The sequence below is a fragment of the Molothrus ater genome, chromosome 12 (genome assembly GCF_012460135.2).
Source record: "Molothrus ater isolate BHLD 08-10-18 breed brown headed cowbird chromosome 12, BPBGC_Mater_1.1, whole genome shotgun sequence".
NCBI classification, from domain to species: domain Eukaryota; kingdom Metazoa; phylum Chordata; class Aves; order Passeriformes; family Icteridae; genus Molothrus; species Molothrus ater.
In genome coordinates, this window is record NC_050489.2 from 14,386,499 (window position 1) to 14,409,054 (window position 22,556).

Below are 22,556 nucleotides of genomic sequence, written 5' to 3' on the forward strand. Positions count from 1 at the left end.
CTCTGTTATAAAAGCTGCTGAGAAGGAGAGGAGAAGGTGTATGAAGGAGGGCAGACCTGCCCTGCACTCACTGCTAAAACTGTCGGGAATCGTTCAGCTCGAGCTCCAGCTCTGCAAGCATTCCCCCAGCAGACAGACACAGTCCACCCCCAGCAAGCGCCATCACACACACTCCACAGCCAACTCATAAAAATAATTTAAACTTTTAAGAAAATCTCTGTTTTATTGTGTAATGTAGCATTGAAACATCTGAACAAATCAATAACTGGGCTGTACAGGCTGCTGTTCTTTCATTTCTTTGGGTTATAGAGCATCTTGTCAGTACATAAACAACAACCTTTTGCATTATAAATTCTTTCCGAGGCATGCTGGTACAACACAAATTTCTCTTATCAAATGCAGCTAAGTCTAAGTTCCAAACATCATGCACAAGAAACTCATCTAGTGACAATGTAAACTCAGCAGAAGGGCAGGTCACAAGTCTTGCTTGCTCACGCTCTGCAGTGCTGCAGGTTTGTGTATGATATTTGGAATGTTCTGTGAGTGTGAATAATACCAGTTAAGAGGAGAGGAGGAAAACGAAAAAAAAACCAAACAAAAAAAGGAAAAAAAAAAAAAGAAAATAAAAGAAAAAATAAAAGAAAAAAAAAAAAGCCCGGGTGCCTCGGGATGGGCTGCTCAGCCAAAGTTGTGCAGTGCTAGCCTGAACATGTCATTGGTGCAAACCCAGGCATCGTTGATGTTCTTTAATAGAAATATCTGGTGGAATCCCATGATAGGATCTTCATCAGCCTGTAGAAAGAGAGGGGGGGAAAAGGGTCAAAATACTCATTTCTTTGAGAAACTTATTCTAAAATTCATGATGAGACAACTTCAAGCTAACGTTAACAGTGACATTACATGCTGTAAGATGTGCAGTACCCCAGGAGACACCAACTCCACCAGAGGGTCTGTTCTGAGGGGCTTTGCAGACAAACACCCTGGCCCAGAGACATGGAAATCCTGCAACAGCATCTAAGGTTGGGGTTTTGTGGAAGACTTGCTGACATGTCACTCACCACACTGATGGAACATACCTGCCTCAGTGTGGAATCACAAACCCCTTGCCCAGGAATTAAGCTTAAAAGAAATTTTAACTGGTTCAATTTTTAACTGCTGAACTTTGGGTTGATGGCAGAAGGGAGTTTCAGGGAGTTTCTGTAGAGGTTGGTATCAACACTGCCTGCATGATGCAGGTGACCTGGGCTTTGAAAGCCTTGCCAGAGCAGGTGCAGCTGCCCAGAAACACAGTGCTTCCCATTCCAGTGTCCAGCAACAGCTGGAAGGGAGCAGAGCATTCACTACAGCTGTGACAATGTGTGCTGAGCACAGGGAATGGCTGCAGCAGTGCCTCCACTCCTGCCTGACAATATGTCTGGCTATTTACAGTATTACTACAAAAGCAGAAAAGAGTATCAGAGGAGACTAACTAGGTACTCCCACCTAATTTTATTTACCCATCTTCTCAGAGGCATTGTGCAGGAATTAAATCCTCAAAATAACAGAAACAATTCCCAAATCAATCAGCTGGAAATCACACAACAGGATTTAATCTGAGCAGCACACAGGACCAACTACAAAACAATCTTCTGATGGTGGCTGTAGTGTGTTCAATTCAGTATTTTTGGAAGATTTTATTTTTTCAACACATGACTATTCAGCTTCAGAAAATGGAGGAAATTTATAAAAAAGAGGTTTTAAAAGCAGCAGCCAGAGCAGCTGATGAAAGAGGCTGTCAAAGCAATGAATGTTCACTGGCAATGCCCTGCTGCTGATCACTGAGAACAAGTGAAAAGTCTGAAGAGCAAAGCAGACTACAGAATAAACAAAAAAGAAACTTTACTTTAAAAAAGTATTCATGGACTGTGAAACAAGTCAGCTTTGAGGACCAACTTGCAAAGGGCATCAGTTATATCACAGAACAGCAAGTGTACCAGAACACTGGTGGCATCAGGTGCATGGAAAGGAAGCATTCAGATCCAAAAACCACAGCAAGGATTTCACAGTGACAACTGCCTGGGAAGTTAAGAGGTGTACAATGAGTGCAGTTTCTGTAAATGTGTGCTAATTCACAGAGTAAACCAAAGTGGACCCTAGACTGGCCCCTCATGAAAGTGATACTGAAATAATAACAGATATTTCTTTATTAAACCAGAGCTTTAATGCTATCAAGGCAAGCACAGGGTTAGCAGTTGTTAGGAAAGAACAAAGAACCAAAACCCAGAAGTAAGCAAATGCATAAATAGGCAAAGAGCACCCACATATCAAATCCTGCATGCATTTCTTGTAAGTTAAAAAAATAAAATGCTACAATAAAGTCATAAAAGGACAAGAAGAATTATCCAGATACAGGATGGTTTCCTACTGAAGAAAGTAAATTGAGTACAACTTTTCAGCTTGCAAAAATATAATGAGAATGGGGAGAACAGGCAAGATAAATTACTATAAAACCATGAGGAACAAAGTGAATGAGGAAACTACTACAGCCAGAAATTAGGAAGGCAACAAGTAAGGCCAGGAATACGAGCAAGTCAGTGTTCAATACATGACTGAATGAGCAAGACAAGTGCCAGCAGTCCCTGTGCAGCAGACAAGGGCAGCTTGTCCCTCACACCTGCTTTGCATGAGGCTCCCTAGGAAGGAGCCCAGTGTGAACACCAGCAACTCTGCTGGGCTACACCAGCCATCCAGCTCGTGTGTTAGCACACAGGACAGCAGCCATGGCAATTATTCCAAAGGAAGGGTTATCCCTACTACACGTGCCCAGAACAGAGGCTCACATATCTGAGCTGTAGAGGTGGCCTGGGCACTGAAGCCTGTGGGTTTGTGCCTTTTCCAGCTGAGGCATTTTCACTGAGGCATCTATTACAAGTTTGCATAAGTACTTTTCACACCAAATTTGAGCTTGTTATTACTGACATAAGTATGCTTCAAAATATACTTCTGGAAAAAAATAATACCATCTCCAGAGAAGCTTTAGTGTATGTCTCCTTGATTTCTGGTAAGCCTGGGTAGATTCTGGTAAGAGCACTGCAGCTCTTGATGCTTTGGCTTAAGGAGAATTTCCTCCTTTCTTAAGAAATTCAGGGCTGGACACATGAAGAAAGACTAAAAGGGCATTCTCCCCAAAATATTTGGTGTTACAGACAGCAAATTCCCACAATGAAGTCACACATTATTATGTTCTTTATTCCTTTCATGTTATCCCTTCATAGCATAGAGGAGCAGTATACTTTAGAAACAAGGAAAATCCTAGACTATATTCAAGATGAAGTATATACTTTATAGTCCATTCCCCAATTCTGACTATGTAATATTAGCCCATAGCAAAGGCTCACAGTTTAGTGACTCAAGATGCCACAGAAAACACAGACTAATCCTATTCCATTTTAATTTAGATCTTCATCACAGCTCAGATAAGACCACTGAAACTATCTTTACTTTATACTCCAAATTCAGGCATGTCCAACTCAGGATTTGCATTCCACATGTGAGCCCAGGCTCAAACACAAGGGGCTTTAGTCTTCCTATAAAACTTTCCTTTGTGCAGTTCAAATTCTTCCATGACATCACTGAATTAAAACAAAAATTAAACAAGTCCCAGAATCAGACTGAAAGAATCCTCTGATTTCCAGACCAGCCTTTTGCTCAGCATGAGCACAGACTACAGCAGCTCTGCATCACAGAACCACAGAACCAGCTGGTCCAGAGATGGTAAAGGTCCACAGAAGAGACCTTTAGAGATCATCTAATCCAATCCTCCTGTCCTGGGCAGGGACATCTTTCACTGCACCAGCCACAGCCTTGTCCAGCAGAGTCTTCAAATTCTCACAGAACAGATGCTTCACAAGGTGTCCAGGCACCACTTCCCAGGGTTTCAGTCTTCTCATGAAAATCTTCCCTTGTGTCCCATCTGTACGTTCCAAGTTACGGTTTCTGACCACTGTCCCTTGTTACACTGTGTGGCACCACTGGGAAGAGTTTGCTTTCAGGTTGTTGGAAGTACTCAATTACTGACATTTCAAGCAGATGCCCTTAGCCACCTCCTCTCCCAGTTCCACAAGCTCTTCATTGCCCACAATCTTGGCAGCTTTTTGACCTTTCAGTTTTTCTCCATCCTTTCTGACCTGGAGGCTCAAAAGGAATTGCTCAGCTCACAGAGAAGTGAGTCATGTCAGAGTTTGAGATGCAACGCTGCTTTGCATTTCAGGTTTAGCTACACAATTTTCCTCCTCTTGCCTGGTCAGAGAGAGTTTTACTTCTTCACCAGCACCCCCAGCAATTATTGATTGAACTGCAGGGTTGAAACAACCCTTACCTCAAAGGCAAGGCTAATTACTTGAGACTGCAGGTTCTTTCAAATGTTAAGCCTTATTTAACAGGCTTTAAGCAATGCTTTAAGTGTTCAGCATGCATTACAAAAATACCCAGTGATTTTAATTGCAAATTTCCTTTTCCTTTTAAGACTAGAAAACACTGCATAACAATTAGTTATTCACAATTAATTCTGCATGGATCACTTCAAAAATCACACTCTGGGGAGAGCCACAGATCTGCCACATGGCTCTGAGAACACACAAGCCACAGCCATGCTTCTCAGCCGAGCTCAAGGGACAGAAGGGCGAGAAGAGAGCACTCCTTACTCAACCAGGACAGCGAGGACTGGAAGACAGGGAAGGCACAGGGTTAAACGTTGTGAAGGGCTAGCCTGAAGACTTCGTTGGTGCACACCCAGGCACCTTGAAAGTTTTTCAACAAAAAGGTTTGTTGGAAGCCTAGAACTTGGTCATCATCTGCCTGAGCATGACAGGAGAAATACATTACTAGGTGAAGCAGACTGAAGATACTGGGTGACATTCTGGATGAACATTGGCAGAGCAGGGTCACACCAAAAGGAATTCACTGCCAAAGGTTTAAACTGATGCTTACTCTTCCTGGCTGAAGCAAGCAAGCAGCGCTCAGACAATGAACAGCAATAAAAACCAATATGATTAGAGTAAGTGGATGTATATTTATTATACCTCTACAAAAGGATAACCCCACCCAAACATTAATATCTATCACAATCCATTAAAGAGGATCTTTGAAAGCAATCACTGCACTGCTTTAGCCAGCCAGTTAGATCCCTGCTACTGGCAGTCACTACTTAGATGCTCTGTTACTCTGCAGTATCTTCTCAAAGAAGCTGTTGTGCCCCAGCCCCTCAGTGCAGGTGATTATTCTGCTTGCTACAAAAGGTTGGTTTTTTTTAAAAATTATTTATAGTTCATACTGGTATATTAGCATGCTACTGGTGGTCTTGGAAGTGCTCTTCCTTGTGCAAAATTCTCTTACAGTTCTCCTTGAGAGCAATACATGCGGGCTGAGCAGGCAGATCACTAAGAAGGCAGCTTTAAATAACAGTGAGTATGCAGCTCCATGTTTGCCTGTTACAGTGTTCCCTGCTCAACTGGAGCTACATGTGAGCCACTTGTTAAAATGCACCACCTGCACCCAGTCACTGTATTGTACACAGAGCAGCACTGAGATGCAATAGAATGGCTGTCAACATGTGTGAATTGGCACAAGAGAAGAGCATTCACTACATATGACAGCCAGGCTCATTCATGCCACAGACGGTTCCTGATATTTCATTTGTCCACCTCTGTAAATATCACACAGGGCAGAAGCATGAAGTTAAGGTTTTAAGTTGACTTTGACTTTCTGGACACTTGTTCTGTGAGAAGCAGCATTCCTGGGATTAAAATGTGATTTTTAAAGCTAAGGTTTGAGACACATAAATGTGAAGAGTGGAAAAACCTTTCCTCACTTACTAAAAATTCACAAGCAAGTTGGATTTGATCATGACATAGGTGTACTTTAACCCAGCATGTTCTCTCCAAATACCTGGATGCTCTAACACATGATCCCCAAATTATACTGAGTAATTTCAGCAAACTGAAATTACTCAGAGGTTAAAAAAAAACACATCAGAAAATACTACTACAAGTCATGGTATTTATGGAACGCTCCCAGACTGCATTTACAGTCCTTCCATATTAATGGATTATGGTTTGAGAAAACCCAATAACTTTACAGAATCTTTCAGAATTTGGTATCTTGCCAAGGATCCACCACAATCACTGCTGCAAGCTGCAATCTACTTGATAATTATGCAATAACCTTAAAACATGACTGTGCAAAACTAGGTGCAGATGTGACTGGCCCAAGACATGGAGTCAAAAGGTCTTGATCACATCACAGAATTTTGTGCACACCCAAGAGCAAGGCTGAGGAGATCAGCACATCTGTCCTGTAATTCAGTGCTTTCCATGGTCATGTGTGGCTGCTTTTCCACAGAGTGTGTGCAGGTGGGACTGAGCAACACAAAAGCTGGAATCCAACTTGCAGCTAGGAAGCAGGAGCAGCTTCAATGAGAGCCAAAGCTGCCTCTGTTAGCTTTAGCAGTGGTGCTTTACACTGGGCACTGCTCTTCTCAGCTGCCCAGCCCAAAACAAAGAGAACAGCTTAGCAAGCAGATTCAAACACTCAGTCCTATGTCTGCTTAGTAAACAGTACAGTGTCAGTGGAAGTTTGAATGCTCTGACAGTAGAAGTGCCATCAAGTTAGCAGGAAAAGGAAATCTAAACAGCAATTTTAAAACAAACTGAGTGCAGGTAACTCTACGGACTGGATGGCATTAGAGGCCTGACTTCACAGCATGACTGGACCAAATGAGCTCTGATAACTTTAACTACTGCTACATAATTTCACATTTTTTAACTATTACCACCCACTGTGAGCAAGTTCTGTCTGCAGCTGATTTTATGTACAGAGTATTTTTTGCAAATTCCAGGACAATGTCTTTCATTCATAAGCAGCTTCATGAATTTACAAGTCTGTGGCCCTGGTATATTGGCAGGCTGGGTAAGTTGACACAGTTCAGTAGTATCACTCACACAGCAATATGGTCATACTAAGCCTGAAATATAATCTGATTCTTCACAAGAAGCAGCTGTTTCAACAATAAGTGTTTGATCTCAGAGGCAACGTTCCCATTGCTGAATCAGTTTTGATTACAGAGGTACAGGACTGTACTAACACCAGGATTGTATTCTTGTGTCCTGTGACAGTAAAAAAATGTATGGACTCACTGAAGGGTGGTCAGTTAACAAAATGAAGTCTGCTAAATCAGAGCTCAATGCAAACATTACATCAAGGAGGATGTTAAACCAGATGTGCTTAAATTGTCCAAGAACACTGTGACAATGCTTTAAAATGCAACAGAGGACACAAAAACCTTACTGTATCAGGGTAAGGGAAATACTGATGCCTCTAGAACCCACATGGCATTTGTCTGCACAGTAAAATCCACAATACTTTGCTTGGCAGAACATGACTGTCAAATTACAGGTGGTTTACCTAGAACTAGGTATCTGAAGGAAGGAGCATTTCTTGACAGTCTTGAACAGCAGAGGAGCAATATCCCAATACAAGCTTATCCCTGTTCCTTCCCCACCCATGAAAGCATTTAAATGTATTCAGAAATCAGATTATTTAGAACCCTGCAAAAATCTAAGACATAAGCACTCATTAACCTGTAATGGAAAGAGTTTACCTTAAGCTGTCCCACTACCATACTGAGTATACAGCTATCAGGTGTAGGTTGGTGGTCTTGTGCTGTGATGCTGTGTTGTATTTTTTGGAAAGGGAGGCTCTGCAATGAAAAGAAATCAAAATAAGGAAATGTACAGTAATGGAATTATTTAACTTACAAAACAAAGACTGAGCAAATCCAACATTAGTGTTAGATATATAGTTATAGATTATAAGTGTTAGACTATAGTTGCAGTACTGCACAGGGCACTGTTGCAAATCAGGGCACTACTCATGTGGGGTACATTTTAACAGGTGTGTTTTTCAAGCACCAAAAGAGGAAATAATGTCACCATACACAGTAAATGGTATCTTCTCCTACTCTAACTGCACTGCCTGAAGGGCTTCAGATCATCTGTAAGCTCAAAGTTCTTATGGTGAAGGAACAAACCTCTGCTCTGAACTGTGTTAAAAGATTTTATCATCTAATACTTGATGTTTACCAGACAACTCTGAATTTGCTTTTTTGTTAAAGTGGCTATGAATGGAAAGGAAAAGTGGATGAAATCTTCAAGACTTGAAATCCACATATCTACTCTTTCCCTTTTTAATTCCCTTGACACTCAGGAGCCAATGTCAGTATGTCTGGAGGTGCATGTGCAAGGAACACACCTTGAGAAACACCAGGCACTGGAGAGTAATTCCTGTCTTTCAACTTAGACCACATTCACATTCCAACACAGACAATTCCAAGCAGTGAACGTGAAACACCAGGCAGATCTGAGAGTCCTGCCACACAAATGCAATTTCGGGACTGTTGTCCCAAAAGCTGAATTGTTGCTGAGTGCTTTAGTGACAGTTCAGGATGGATGGAGCTCTAGGTGCCCATGTGGCAGATACCCAAAGCACAGGAACTGCACAGGACGGCAGCACGTGGCCATTCAAACCTCAGGTGGCACTTGGATGCCTCTGCTGCATTTGGAAACAGGCTGCAACAGATCCAAATGCATACTGCAACAAGTCCTGCATTTCCCTCTAGTGGAAGGAGCCTCAAAGACTTCCTAGAAGGCCTAGATAGAGACACAAGTCCTGCTGTCACAGATATGAAGTACAGTCTTGGCTCTACAAGCCTAAGGCTCTAGGAAGAATTCTAGGAAGCTAAATCCATGGATAACAGAACACAGAAACTGTGGAAGGATCAGAACCTGAGGAAGCAAATGAAGTGTAGGGAGCAGCCCTCTAATTAGAGGGACACTATTCAAGAACACCCTTTAATAAAGCCTGTGGTGTTCCCTCTTGGCTGGGAGTGCAATCCCAACCAACTCGAAGTGCAAAGTGAACCAATTGCTTTGCAGTATGGAATAGACATTTAGTAACAACACAAATCCAGAGCTTTCTTTTCTGAATGACCAGCAGAATGTTTTCCAGGGTCACCATCCTGAACTTGAATGTGCAAAATGCCCACACAGCCTGCACAAGCATAGGCTGGAATGTGTCTTTGACAAGAGGGTACTCCAAAGTCGAGTCCCACCTCAGCACAAGAGTTTCTTGTTGAACAAGCCCTGCAAAAAGATTCTCTTGAAAAGGCAGAGGGATGAAGGGGAATGAATGCAATTCATTCCAGGGAGGAAGGAAAGGCTTTGGAATCAAGAGCTCTGCAAAACGGTGACAAGGAACCAAAGACAAGGCTGGGTAAGACAGCAGCTGTTTCAAGTACCTGATTCCACAGGAAAAGAGGAAATGGCCTCAAGCTGCATCAGAGGAGGTTCAGGTTGGACATCAGGAAGAATTTCTTGGCTGAAAATCTTAAGCATTGTAATGAGCTGCCCAGGGAAGTGGTAGAATCAGCATCCCTGGAAGTTTTCAAGAAACAACTGGACATGGCACTTAGTGCTATGGTTTAGTTAAAAGGTGGTGCTCAGTCAAAGGATGGACTCAATCTTGGACAACTTTTCCAACCTTCAAGTCTCTATGATTGTCCTCTTCAGAGGCAAGGATCCCAAATAGCTGGCCAGCCTAGAGAGCTACTCATGTGATGCACTGGGAGAAATCCACTGGAAAGAGTAGGAGTGTAGGTGACAGAAAAGATCACTGATGTTTAGGATAGGCAGAGGCTACCTCAAAAGGATACCTACTTACAGACATGCATCTGTACTGGAGTGAGGGATTTTGTGGTATGAGAAGTACAATAAAAGTGTCTAAAGAGCATGGAGCCACACAAGCAAGGTTTTTACCATCCTCTGATGTTAAAAATTGACTGCTCTTTCACTATGAAAACTATGGAATCTCCTTGAAGTCAGGCAAGAATAAAGTTGAGTAGCATAAACTCACTGCTGGCAGCAAGAATACCTGTCTCAGCTTCCTCCTTGGTTCAGTATGTTCATAGAACTACGTAATTATTATCTCAAATGCTCAATGTAAATCAGGCTGCCCCTAATTAGCACAGGCACTCTATGTTAAACAAGTCCAGCACCAATTAGGACAGAAGGAACAAGTGTCAACCCCCATGCTGTAGCAAGGCACAGATGTGCTGGGCCTGCAGAGCAATGCCCATGCAACCTTGCCCTACTATATTAGCAGATTGAAAAGGTGCCATACCATTGCTGTCACACAGCAAAGAACTTGATCTAAAAGAAAATGCCACCTCTTTGTGCTTACATCAGTTCACCAGCCAGGCACTGAAGGACACAAGACCACAGAAGTGTGAAAGAATTCAGTGTCAAACTTTCAGGGCTGTGCTGAACTGACTAAGCAGCTCCAGAAGCAGAGTAGGTGAGCACATTAAGCTGACACAGCAATGGGAGCCCAGGCAGCTCAGTGCTGACAGAGGAATGCTGAACAACATTAGAGTCACTGTAAGCTGATACAGCCCATAACGAGCCACGGTGGTGGAAGGGCACAGAGTAACTTCAGTGCTTTTCCTCCTTACTTTAAGCAGATGGATTTTTTCTAAAGCCAGAAAAAATTTCCCTAAAGCAGAGTAGTGTGTCTTCACTCAGCAATTACAACTGCAGCAGGCACATAAATCCAGAAAGTCCACCTTGCACCAGTGACAGGGAAGGTAAAGATGAGCTGTGTCACAGTGGGAAAGGGGCTGGATCTGCACTGGGCTGAATCCAAGGCAGCAATCAGACACTGTGGCCAAGCAAATGCTTGGCTGGTTGGGTATCTGAGTGGCTGCAAGCCCAAAAGTCTAAAGAACATTGAGTACACAAACAAGCAACCCTGGAGCTTGGGTAGCTCCTCACCTACAAGCAAACAGTTGCTGCTGTTTCTGAGATGTGCAGCCAACACAGGTACCTAAGGCACAGACCCGAGGGCAAAGCTCAGTCTTTACAGTTAAAGATGCCTTAGGCAAAAGAAGCAGTTCCAAAACACAGGAGCAGTAGCTGTGCAATAAGCCAAGTGTCAAGTTACAATTACTTTTCTTCTCAATGTGTAATAAAAATGTCTGAAATACCATACTCAGAGCAGACTGTCTGGTGACCTATAAAGCATGTCCTCTGCATATCTCACAAGAGAAACAAACTTTCTAGTCTCATGACAGCTTGCAAGTACCCCCAGTTTTATAACAGAGGCATGGATTTACTCTAGAGGATAAAAATTCTTTTCGTTTAAACGAACATAGAATTCCAGTGTCCTCTCACTTGCTGAAGAGGAAACTCAAAGTCCTGAACCATACCTGCTCACATCTGAACTGCTGACAAATCTGCATTGAGGATAAGTCAGCTTCTCCACTATAGAATTTATTTGCAGTTTAGGTATCAGAAAACAAGTTGTTCCTTGCTGTAATGTGTCTAGCCTTTATCACAGACAGATCCAAGTAACAGGATTGCTATTGCTTCTTCCTTGGCATGCCTTAAAAGAGCAAAGGCACCTTTCACTCCTCTAGATCAGAGGCAGCTTATGCATTAGACCTTTTAAAAAAATAAATCAATAATGTCAAATACAATTGCAGTCACAAAATAACCTTGCAAACTATGGAGTCAATTAACATTCCAACATTAGAGCCATCAGTGGAATGACCCACTGGGCAGCAGTAATTCATAACATTTCTTGAAGAAGAAATGTTATGCTGGAATCTAAGCTGGAATCACAAGTTCAAGATTTTTGAACTGCTTAAGTCTAACTCAAATTTTCAGAAGCAATTATCTTCTAGTCTTCCTAACTGTTCCCAAAACATTCAGCAAGGATTACAGACTTACAGTGAGTTTTTCAACAATGGCTGCTTTGCCCTGGAACTGCTGTCCTTCCCACGTAAGGCATGATGCATCAATCTGGGGAAAAAGAAAAATGTTATCAACTTAGATAATCCTTAAGCAATGCTGATAAGAGAATTTATGTATTTAGCAGAAATCCTCAGAATCCAGCCATTTGAAAACTACCTCAAAGGGATATAGAAAGAAACCAGCAAAATCAATTGAAGAAGTTTATAACAATCAACTAAAAATTAAGTACACTACATTTCAGTATCATAAGTCTACCAGCAAAAAGAATTCCTGCCTTTGGATAAAAGTCAGCTTTCAGCAGAAAATCTAAAGTATTAAAAAAAATAATTACAGACACAAAGTCAAGCATGTGTAAAGAGAAAAATATATGAAGAAAATGACAACATGGGTTGCACCACCAGGGTAGTGCTTCAACTCACCTAACTCAGGCAATTCAAAAGTGACTGGCCAGATCCCTACCTGGAATAGGTGACAGAAGTCTTAAATGACTTGGATTACACCACTAAAGATAAACTGAATCTTGTGGTGGAAGTAGTGATACAGGAACACAAATCAAATCTAAGAGCTCCCTGCTGCATTCCTGCATGCTGTAAAATTTGTTTGCTCTCCCAGGGTCTCTGGAGGGAAAAATCTCATCATTAAAAGTGCATTTCTGCAGATTTCCCCCAAAATTATACAAATTGTGACCTTGGTGCATTTCAGCCACACAAAACAGGGTGTGTTTTCTCCACAGTTCAGGAGCTTCACAAAACAACACACATCAGAGACCTGCATAATAATTCTCCCAATTACATGTGCACAGGACTCTTCATTGAATGATGGAAGGCAGAAAGACCCTCAGGGTGAAAAAAAGCCAGGAGTTCACTGTGTGGAAGGCCCTAAATCCAGGAATTTAAATTAGTCCATACTTAACACCACTTTGAGGACTGAATGTATTTAGGTAGTAAAATACAAACTACTGAGAGCCTCCGTATTCAGAGCTGTGGTTGGAACACAAACTGCTTGGTTTTCTTTCTCTGTACACAGCTTCTTGGGCAAAGTCAACCAACAACCTGGCAGGCAGCAAGTACACAACAATCCCAAGAGCAAATGGTATCAGTGCTGCTGGATATTGCTGAGGTATAAGGAGGGGTGGCAGAGGGTGTTGACCATTTAAATCCTCAAGAGCTTGCTGAAACTTTAGCTCATCCAGCAGATGAAAAACCAGCCAGAAAAACAGGATATGCTGCTAGAAGACTTGTCAGCCCTGAACCTCTTGCTGCAATTCCTCAGCCACCCAGCAGCATTCCTCACCAGCAGCAATCAACTCCACACACAGAGCACTTTGCATGCTCTAGAGGAATCTTCCCCCAAAACTGAAAACTGATGTTTCTTGGGTTTGTTAGTTACAGTTTTTAATTCTAGTATCTGAGTCTACTTCAGCCCAAATAAGAAGGAAAAATAAAAACCTAATGTTTGAGGAAATTTAAACTAAATTTACATTCATTTAACATGTTATTCTACATTTTAAACTGGATTTAAAACTGTAAATCTATTTTACTGTTCAGAGGATTAATACAGCATGAGGTCCAAGAAACACCTGCAAGAATTGCTAAACACAGGGTAGGCCTTAAATTACAACCCACCTCAAGAGGGATCCAAGCAAATCCATGCCTGTAAATTAACAGCAAACTAAGACTAGAATGTTTGCTTTTACAGAGCACTTCATGACAGGATTATCATCAAACCCCTCCAAAACAAATCACTGCCTACAGCTAAACAGGGCTTTTGTGAGTCTGACTGCCTGTAAGGCAAACAAAGCTCCAAAGAAAAGCAATAAATAAAAGTGAGTGTGATTGCACTGACTGGCATTCTGGAGTCAGGATAAAGCCCACTATCCCACCCTGTGTATTCTCACACATCAAAACAGGGAATCCCAGACAGATAAGGGGACAGAGTCCCAGCTCCCCTTCTGTGGATACTTACATATATTGCTCCTAACTGAGTCCTGTCTGCATCAAAAAGCTGGTAGTAATGTTGTACAAAGCTGGATCCAATCTGCTCCCAGATAGGCTTGTCTCCCATTCTGAATCCTCAACCAGAGCCAGTGACTATAAAACAAGCAAGCAAAATCATCAGAAAGATCACAGGAATAAGTGTAACACTTGGCTTGAGTATCAGCATCAAGAATCACAGATCTTCTCAACTGCCCTGAATTTTTCTTTGGGATAAGTAGGACAAACTCACCTCTGTATCCTAGACTTGTAAATAAAAGTCTTGGATACTGAATGGTTTAATTTCTAATTATAGATTTGGTTTGTAGAGCTATTTCAGTATGAGGTCACACCTCATGTACAAAAGTGGAGAACAAGAACAAAACCAAGTGTTACCACCTTGTCTTCACATAGTTCAGAAGTTACACCATCTGAACAAGCTGGCAAGTGCTCCCTGTTTCAGCTTGATCTCATTTACTGTAAACAACTGACCTGTTAACATGGATTGTCTGCAAGTGGCTTACACCAACTGATTCATGTATTTAGCTCCTCAGGTATTTCACCATCCACAGGCCATTCTAAGAGTGTCCTGTCTATGGCACATAACAAGAATTAATTCACCAGCTCGTTGTTCAACACAAGCTTACTGCCCGTCCTCTTCTGGCAATGAGGCTGAAGTAGACTCAATGTTTATCTTTGAACCTGTGATAACTTCAAGATACAAACCATGACTTTTCATAGTGCTGAGAATCTGCAGTTCCTAGTGAAGGTGCTGAAGGCATCCCACACTTCTGAACACAAGTCCCTCTGTTACAGAGGGGTTAAGCATAGAGCATGCACAGCAGTCCAGACAGATGGCTGTATCACATTACATTTCTCAAGAAAGCAAATTCATTTTTATTTATCCTGATCTCTCTCTGAAAATCTGAAGAATTGTGCTAAAATTCAAAACACAAAAAAGCTGCACTCAAACCCTACATTATATTTTAAGACCTGAGTTTAAAATTATTTGTAGTTATATTTAAGACCTGCGTTCATTTCAAGCAAACTATAATTGCTTAACATCTACACCTGTCAGCCACTAGTCCCTCTTCTCAATCCCTGTCCAGGAAGCCTTGGAGTTACAGGTTTACATTGCACTGCAAGCCTAGAAAGGCATGAAATTCTGTTTTAGGACACAGGACATAATAGTTACTTTGGTTTCCTTTAGCTGTCAATTACTCACACACCTATATAAGATTTAACAAATTCCTAAGAGAAGCAAAACACACATTCCCAAAACCTCCACAGAGGATACTCCCAGGCCCAGCTTTCTGTGCACAGTTGGACAAGAAAGCTCTTTTATATTTTAGGCCTCTGAGCTTTACTCATACAAAGGGAACTGAAATGGGTTCAGACTCTAGGTTGGAAGTATTAAGGTCATACAGATTTGGCCAGACTTACAGAAGAGCAAATCTCTTGTGTCAGATCAATGGCCTAACAGCAGGTAGCATCTGTGTTTTCAGGGTGGTAAATTCGACTCCCAAGCACATCTGCTACCACATTTTAAACATCCTTATTTCACAATCACACTCCTAGGCAGTATAGTCAACATCCAAATCACCAAGCCTGCACACTAACATAAAAATTCAAAGTCTTGTTGCCACATCACTGTTGTTTCAACTGCTCCAAAGAGATCTACAGCCTGGTGTTAGTCACCATCATGAGCTCTCTCCACTGACACTTGCTGTACATACCTCAGTCTGGAGGAGTTTACCCAGTGTGGCCACTCCTCTGGGAAAACACATAGCAAATTAAAAAATCACCCAAGTACAATAGATTGAAAAATCAAAACAAAACCAGCCCCACACTCACCTCCCAAACAAGTTAAATCTAGTTCCTTACAAGTGAAAAGGTTGTATTGATTGCACATCCATAATTGCTGCATATCAGCCTAACCTGGAGTTGATCCAGAAATCAAATAACTTCAGCCTGTATTAGGGGATTTTATGTTGAAGAAAAAGCACCCTAAAACCATGGCACCAACTCCCTGGAAACTCTACTGAGTGATGCCCACCCTGCTGAGAGGTAGGACTCATGCCATATTTGGAAACCAGGAGTAGGACTTAACTTTGATGCCTGCAGTTTCCATTCCAGACCTGTGGGTACCTAGCTTGGGATGGCTGCAGTGGAGCCAACAATCAGCACAGGTAAAAATCACCTTGTTTCACTTTGTATGGATCTTCAATTCCAACACATGAAGTTACATCATTATCAGATATTCCTAAACATCTAAGGGCAAATTTAGTTGAGTTTTGATGCTTAGCAGTCACACATCTAACACTGAAGCCAAGGACAAAAAATAACCACCAGCTTATTCTTCTGAAGCTAAAGCAAGGTAGCTGTTGCCATATTAAACTTCCCCACACACAATAAGTGCATTCACCCTTAACAGCTCCTGTACCATCACACAAACCCAAGACCAAGCTGTATGCCAGCACTGCACCTCATTTAGTCCCTCAAGGCACAACAGCCTCACTCAAGCACCAGATGCCTTCTGTTCAATCCTGAACCTGTCAAAAAGCCTTAGAGACTGTAAGGAACGAAGGAATTCTTATTTTAAATATGGAAAGCAGAATTACGGTTTCTAGATCTAAAAATTAGTATGTTAGCTTGCTATCTCCTCCTAAAAAAAGTATTTGTATTTTGAACAGTAAAATACTATTAAATAAATAAAATAAAAACCAGAATAAATTTGACCAATTATAATGTTGATTTTCTGAGAAATAAGAAAAAGCTAAAAAAAATGTGGTTTAAATTAATGATCCTTGACTAATTGCTTTTGTTTGCTATAATCTTATTCTCTTTCCTGTGCCATTTATATATGGTTTTGCTGAACACTCATTCTTCCTGGAAAGGTTCATTTTCCTGTTCTGATTTGTCACCTTTTCCTCCATGCTGTCTTGTGTTTTCTGCCTGTCATTACAGATGTAAGAAGCTTAGAGATGTACCTAAAGAAAGAACAAGATGGGAATGATCTGTGTCATCAAGCCCAGTCCCTTTCAATGAGACACAACCCATGTAAGACTGTATTGATACACTTATCAGTACAGTATTTTGATGAGATAAATATAATATAAAAGGCTTTAGGATCTATTGCAAACCTATGAGGAAAGCACAGGTTCTGATATTGTCAAACACTAGGGCAACACAGGGTGTATTTCAGAGCCATTCAGCCAAATCCACCTGTGGTTCACTCAAACCTGTCCATGGTTACAGAAACAAAATATCTACTTAATATAACAGCAGATAAAAGAAGTTTCAATAAACTAGAAAGCTCCTAAGGTGTTGCTTAAAAAGGACACGTGTCCTTTTAAAGGCACCTGCTGAAAGTTACCATTGTGTAAGTGCATTACTGGATATTCCACCTTAATTCCCCATGGAAAAGGAGATAATTTCCTTAAGCTAATTAATTTCCTTGCCTTTGTCACTTCAAAGCAAGCCTACCTCCCCACATCCACTTCAGAACATCATGGTCCATTTGATTCACAGCTTCTTCACAAGGCACAGCTGTAAAGCTGAGCCACCAGCACATAGTGTAATACTTAATTCACATTATTCACTCTATTTCTTGAACTCTGCTTGTACTAGAGAATTTATCCCCACCCCAAATGCCACCCAGCAGTGCTTCAGTGCTGAAGCAGAAACCCCATACAGGGCACAAAAGCTGCAGCTCCCAGCAGCTCTGTCTTCAACAGGTGACATCTGCTGACACTGCTGAACTGAAGGGCTTCTCTGCAGGGGCCTTTTGCAGTGACATCAAAACAAAACTCTCCAATACCTTTGCCAGGCTGCACACTGAGATGTCAAGAATAAATCCCATCCCTCAACACATCTCTCACCACAATCCCTACAAATCTCATCCTACAAGGTACAAGGGCATCCCTGGTGATTGCTTTGCATCCATCTGCCTTGGCACGGGGCAGACTGCACCAGGAGCAGGACAAGCTGCAGGACCCAGTGAGCAGCAGCACTGGAGAGAAAGCTGCACCCAGAAGACAGAGAACTGAGACTGAGTGACCTTGAGTAAAACTAGGGTTACACGGCCTCAGGCAGGCTTTTTTATCCACAAAATCCAAAAATACAGAATCTTTTCCATTGCTTGTCCCAGCTTTGGTGTCTCTGTCTACACTCACCCCTCTCCCATCCCTCCTGCCTTAGCTCTGGGTGTGAGATTAGCACCAACACTGCCCATAACTCCTCAGGGGAGCTCAGTCCTTAAGAGACTCATTTCTGCCACCTGTCTGGATGAAACCTCTCCTACTGCTTCCTTGCCAAGCTACACAACACATGATTCTGTCAGTTTGCTGCAGCACAAAGTCCATCCTTCTGCTCATGCAGCGCCACCGGAGCTACTCAGAGGGATGGCTTGAGGAAAAGTCACTTTTTTACTTGGAAAAATAAGACTAGTGAAGAGATTGCCTTCTCTGAAACATGTAAGTGCCAGTGACATTGGGAGCAGGTGAGCTACTGTCACAGCTCTGCAGTATGGAGAAGGAACAAAAAGTTCAGCCAGCAGTTATGCTTTACCACATTATCTGACCTGGACACAGGTAAGGCTGCTGCTATCAATTAAAAAAATTAAGTCATTCTGAATTGGAGCAAGATAGGCCTGTGATTCTAAAAGAATACAACATTTTCTGAAAAAGTCAACAAAAACTAGCATGAGCAATAGTAAAAGACAAATTGCTAAAAAAACCCAGAGGTGGTTGCCAGGGATTGCCACATTTAAAAAGCAAGCTGTATTCAAAGAATCAATGAATAACCACCATAGGCACAGAAGGTCTGTAAAGTTCTTCTGGTCTGCAAAACACTAAGAAAAAACCCACTGAATTTAAAGAGGAAAAACCTCAAAGCAATACATTGTAATACTAGTGGAGAAAATTGCCTTCTATTACCCAGTTATGACTATATTTATTCCACAAGTTATCTCAGCCTAAATAAACCATGCTCCCAGGATAGTAAAGCCAGCCCAACACCACCAAAGTTACTCTCTCTTAAGATTGAATTCAAGCTTGTTTTCTGGAAAATTTGAAAATCGGTGCAACAAATTAGCACCAACACCACCCTTAAATCTGTGCTGCTGGTCCAATGACATGTGAATCCACAGCAAACATGGCTCTGACCATCAGTTGCTGCATCCTTCACTACTGATAAAGAGGAGCAAATAAGGACAATGAAAGCACTCTCAGCTTTTTCAGTTCCTGATACTCTTGCAATTTCTACCACACAGGTATTTTAGATGACTTAGATTAGAGTCAGCAGTCTTTAGACTGGTAAGTAAAGTAAAGCAGCCAACAGTTTTAGGCTATTTTTCCTTCAGTAGCTTTTCTTTTGCCACTAAACTTGCAAAGACAGGAGTGTCTCCAGGTGCACTTTCTAGGAACACAATGCAATCAGCATCACAGGACCAGTTAATCTTCTTTCTATTCAACTCCACCAACGACCACTTGATAACAGATCATCCTCCTTTAGCAAAAGATCCACTCCCAACAGAGAAACTATGCAAATTATCCCAGAATAATGCAGGTTTGCAAGGGACCTCCTCCAGCTCAAAGCAGGAGGACAAACCTGTTCCACTGCCTGAGTGGCCTCATACAAAGGGCAGCTGTCCCAGCCGTGCCCTTGTGTCCTGCCCTGCCATGAGGTACCCTGAGAAAAGCCTGGCTCCATTCTCTGATCATGGCCTGACACAGGCTGGAGGCTGGGATTAAGCTCTGCTCAAGCCTTTCCTAGACTAAACAAGCCCAGGCAGAGTGTCCAGTAACACAGGGATGCAGAAATACTGGAACTTACTGAGGGGCATCATGCCTCATCAGCCATTTATCCTCAACACTCTGCAGCTCTGCCTGGTAAATGCCAATTCAGCAGTGAACCTTTCTCATCTGAAAACCTGTAACATTTCCAGTTGAGGAACACATTTATGCATTCAGAACTGAAGGGAAGAAGTGTTTCTCTGATGTATTTCACAATTATCTCCACAGCAGCTGACTGATGCACAGAGGAGAACCCTGTGAACTACAGCTCAAGGCCAATCAGAAACCCCTGACTTCAGAGACCTCCACCAAGTAATTGCCATGGACTGCTCTGTGCCAGAAATGACATTATCCTAAATATGCTTTTAGAGCTAAAAATAATTAAGCCTAGATATGTGAACAGTGAAAGGATGGAAAGGGAGAATAGAATGGGGAAGATGACAAGGTCCAGACTATTTCCTTTTGGGGAAATACTTTCCCCTTCTTAGTCTTTTTATTCATCTACTCCAATTTTGTTAAAACAAATTAATGAGGGAATTATGCTAACCTGAAGTGCATCTTCGTTAGAAATGTCAGCAAGTGTAAGGCCACTAGTACACAAAGCACCTGAGGAAGACTCTGGGAAAGCTTTCACTTTACCTGCAGCTCAATGCTCACCCCAACTGCATCTTGACAACCCAAGAAAGCCACACAGAGTCAGTCAGGATGATTTTCAAACACACAGACATATATTACAGATAACTGCAGAGGGGGACATAATGCTTTGTTGTTAAGCAAAAGCCACAATGCTACACAACTGCCTTTTTTTCAGAATACTCTTCATGCAAGCCAAAAACTGAATTCAAGCTTGCAAGGCTGAAGCCACATTTCCTTTATCCAAAATGAATACAGGACTGCCCAGTTTAAAAAAAAAATACAAAACGGGGTGGCACTGGGAACTGGAGGGGAGAACTGCTACACCCTGTTTTTCTTTACCTTATAGACACAGTAACAAAACATTGAATGGCCAAACTTGCCACAATATCTATAAGTTTCAAAACAACCCAAAAGAATCATACTTGCAATGTTACCAGCTATCAGTACACGTTGCAATTCCTTAACTAATCATACTCTGCACTTTCATTAACTAAATGTTCCTCTTAGTAACAGGGGAAAAGAAATCCCAGCAGAGGGAACTGCAGAAAGTTGTTACCATTTGCATTTTTCCAAAGACCTGAACAAACACAGGTGTTAAGCAAATATATTTCAAATCATCTAACAAGTAACTTGCAACCTTTTAGGCAAATAATAATTAAGGGCCCAGTGGGAAAATAGTTAAATAGTCCAAAAGTGAGCCAAAATATCACCTCATTTTAAATGAGATCAGGCATTTCACTATATACAGAAAATTTGCTATTTCTAGGTGAAGGTCTGTGAAATGCCTTTTGTTTTGCTGCTGCTAAAAGAAAATGTAAAGTCACGGCACACAAATACAGAAATCACTGCTTGAACACAACTTTTCAAGAAGGCAGAAGAGTATTAACTTGAAAAGGCAGATGATTAAGGAATCAGAATTCACTTTCAAGCAACGTCTCTGTAACCAATTCCTGCTCAAGCATTTACCTGGGCTTTTTTTCCCCCAGTTCAGTGCAGTATGTCCAGCTCTAAGATATATTTACACTGGAAATTATAGACTCAAATGAGCTGAATTATTATTTCAGCCTGCCTTAGACAGGAAGTTCAATTTGAATTGCAAGAAGAGGCTTTTAGGGTTTTAAATGTCTTCAGAAAGCTATCTCACATTAACTGAATGTAACACACAATCCTTGCTATTGCACACCTTTGCAGGTTTTCATTGTTCTCAAAACTGAAAAGTGACAACAGCCAGAGAAGGCAAAAAAATTTTCTCTCTTGCACATCATACTTGAAATGGGCAACTCAATGTAAAAACCACACGGTTGCAGCAGATCACTGAGCACATGCACTTTGCTAGCTTCACTCCAAGGAGGCATGAACCTTTCACGTTCATTGTGACCAAGTGATTCAACCATGTCAGGTAACTTCAGTCCTCTCACAACCTTCTGCTAAGACAGAAAACAGCAAGAACATTAAATCCGAGCGCACCTTCTGCCCTGCACAAACCATCTCCTCGCAGCTCCTGGTTCACCCCCTTTCACTCTCCTCCCTGCGATACCGAGCCCTGGCAAAGCAAGACCGAAGCACGGACGGGTACCAGGCCGAGAAGCTTCGGTGCCTCTGAGGGCAGCGCCGGGCACAGCACGGCCGGGGAGCGCCGGGGGCTGCCGGCGGGGCGAGGCGAGCACAGCCCGCACCCCGCATTGTGCCCCGGCCGCGCCGCAGCGATGTGCCCCGAGCCTGCGGGCCGAGCTGGCCCCTGCGAGGCCCCTCGCTCCCCCCGGGCCGCCCGCCTCCCTCAGCCCACCCGCCGGCCCACCCACACGCGGGCCCCGCCGGTCCCGGGCACGGCCGGCGATGGCTCAGCTCCCGCCTCCGCCGCCGCCCCTCCGGGACCGCGCTGCCGGCGCCTCAAAGACGGGGAAGGTCAGGGCGGCTCTGCTCGGCGGCTCCCGCCCAGCCCGGCCCGCGGCATCCGGCAGCGCCCCGCGGCGGGGATGGGGCTGGGCCACGGGGCCACGGGGCCGCGGGGGGCGAGCGCGGGGTGTGGCGGTGCCGCGCGCCGGCCCGCGGGCGGTGCCGGTGCCGATCCCGCCGCCACTGCCGGTCGCGCCCCCCGCACTCACCCGCGGCTCCCACTATGGCGGCGGCAGCAGCCCCGTGCGCGGCGCGAGCCCCCTCAGCCTCCCTCGCCCGCGCTTCTGCCCCGCCCCGCTCCGCCCGGCCCCGAGGCATGCCGGGACGGCGAGTCACACCGGCCGCCGGACGCGCACGGGGAGGGCCAGTGGAACTACAACTCCCCACAAGCCCCGCGCCGTACCCCGCGGTGG

The 22,556-nt window shown here is 43.1% G+C and overlaps 1 protein-coding gene across 1 annotated transcript; it reads right to left on the reverse strand.

Annotated features, from left to right (window-relative positions):
* Positions 1 to 196: 196 nt before the first annotated feature.
* On the reverse strand, positions 197 to 22,435 carry NUTF2 (nuclear transport factor 2). Its single transcript, XM_036390347.2, has 5 exons — positions 22,353 to 22,435; positions 13,809 to 13,933; positions 11,820 to 11,891; positions 7,637 to 7,735; positions 197 to 792 (listed from the first exon to the last, which is right to left on the reverse strand). Exons 2-5 carry the CDS (start codon positions 13,905 to 13,907, stop codon positions 679 to 681), a joined length of 384 nt encoding a protein of 127 aa, XP_036246240.1. The 5' UTR covers positions 13,908 to 13,933; positions 22,353 to 22,435; the 3' UTR covers positions 197 to 678.
* Positions 22,436 to 22,556: the final 121 nt, after the last annotated feature.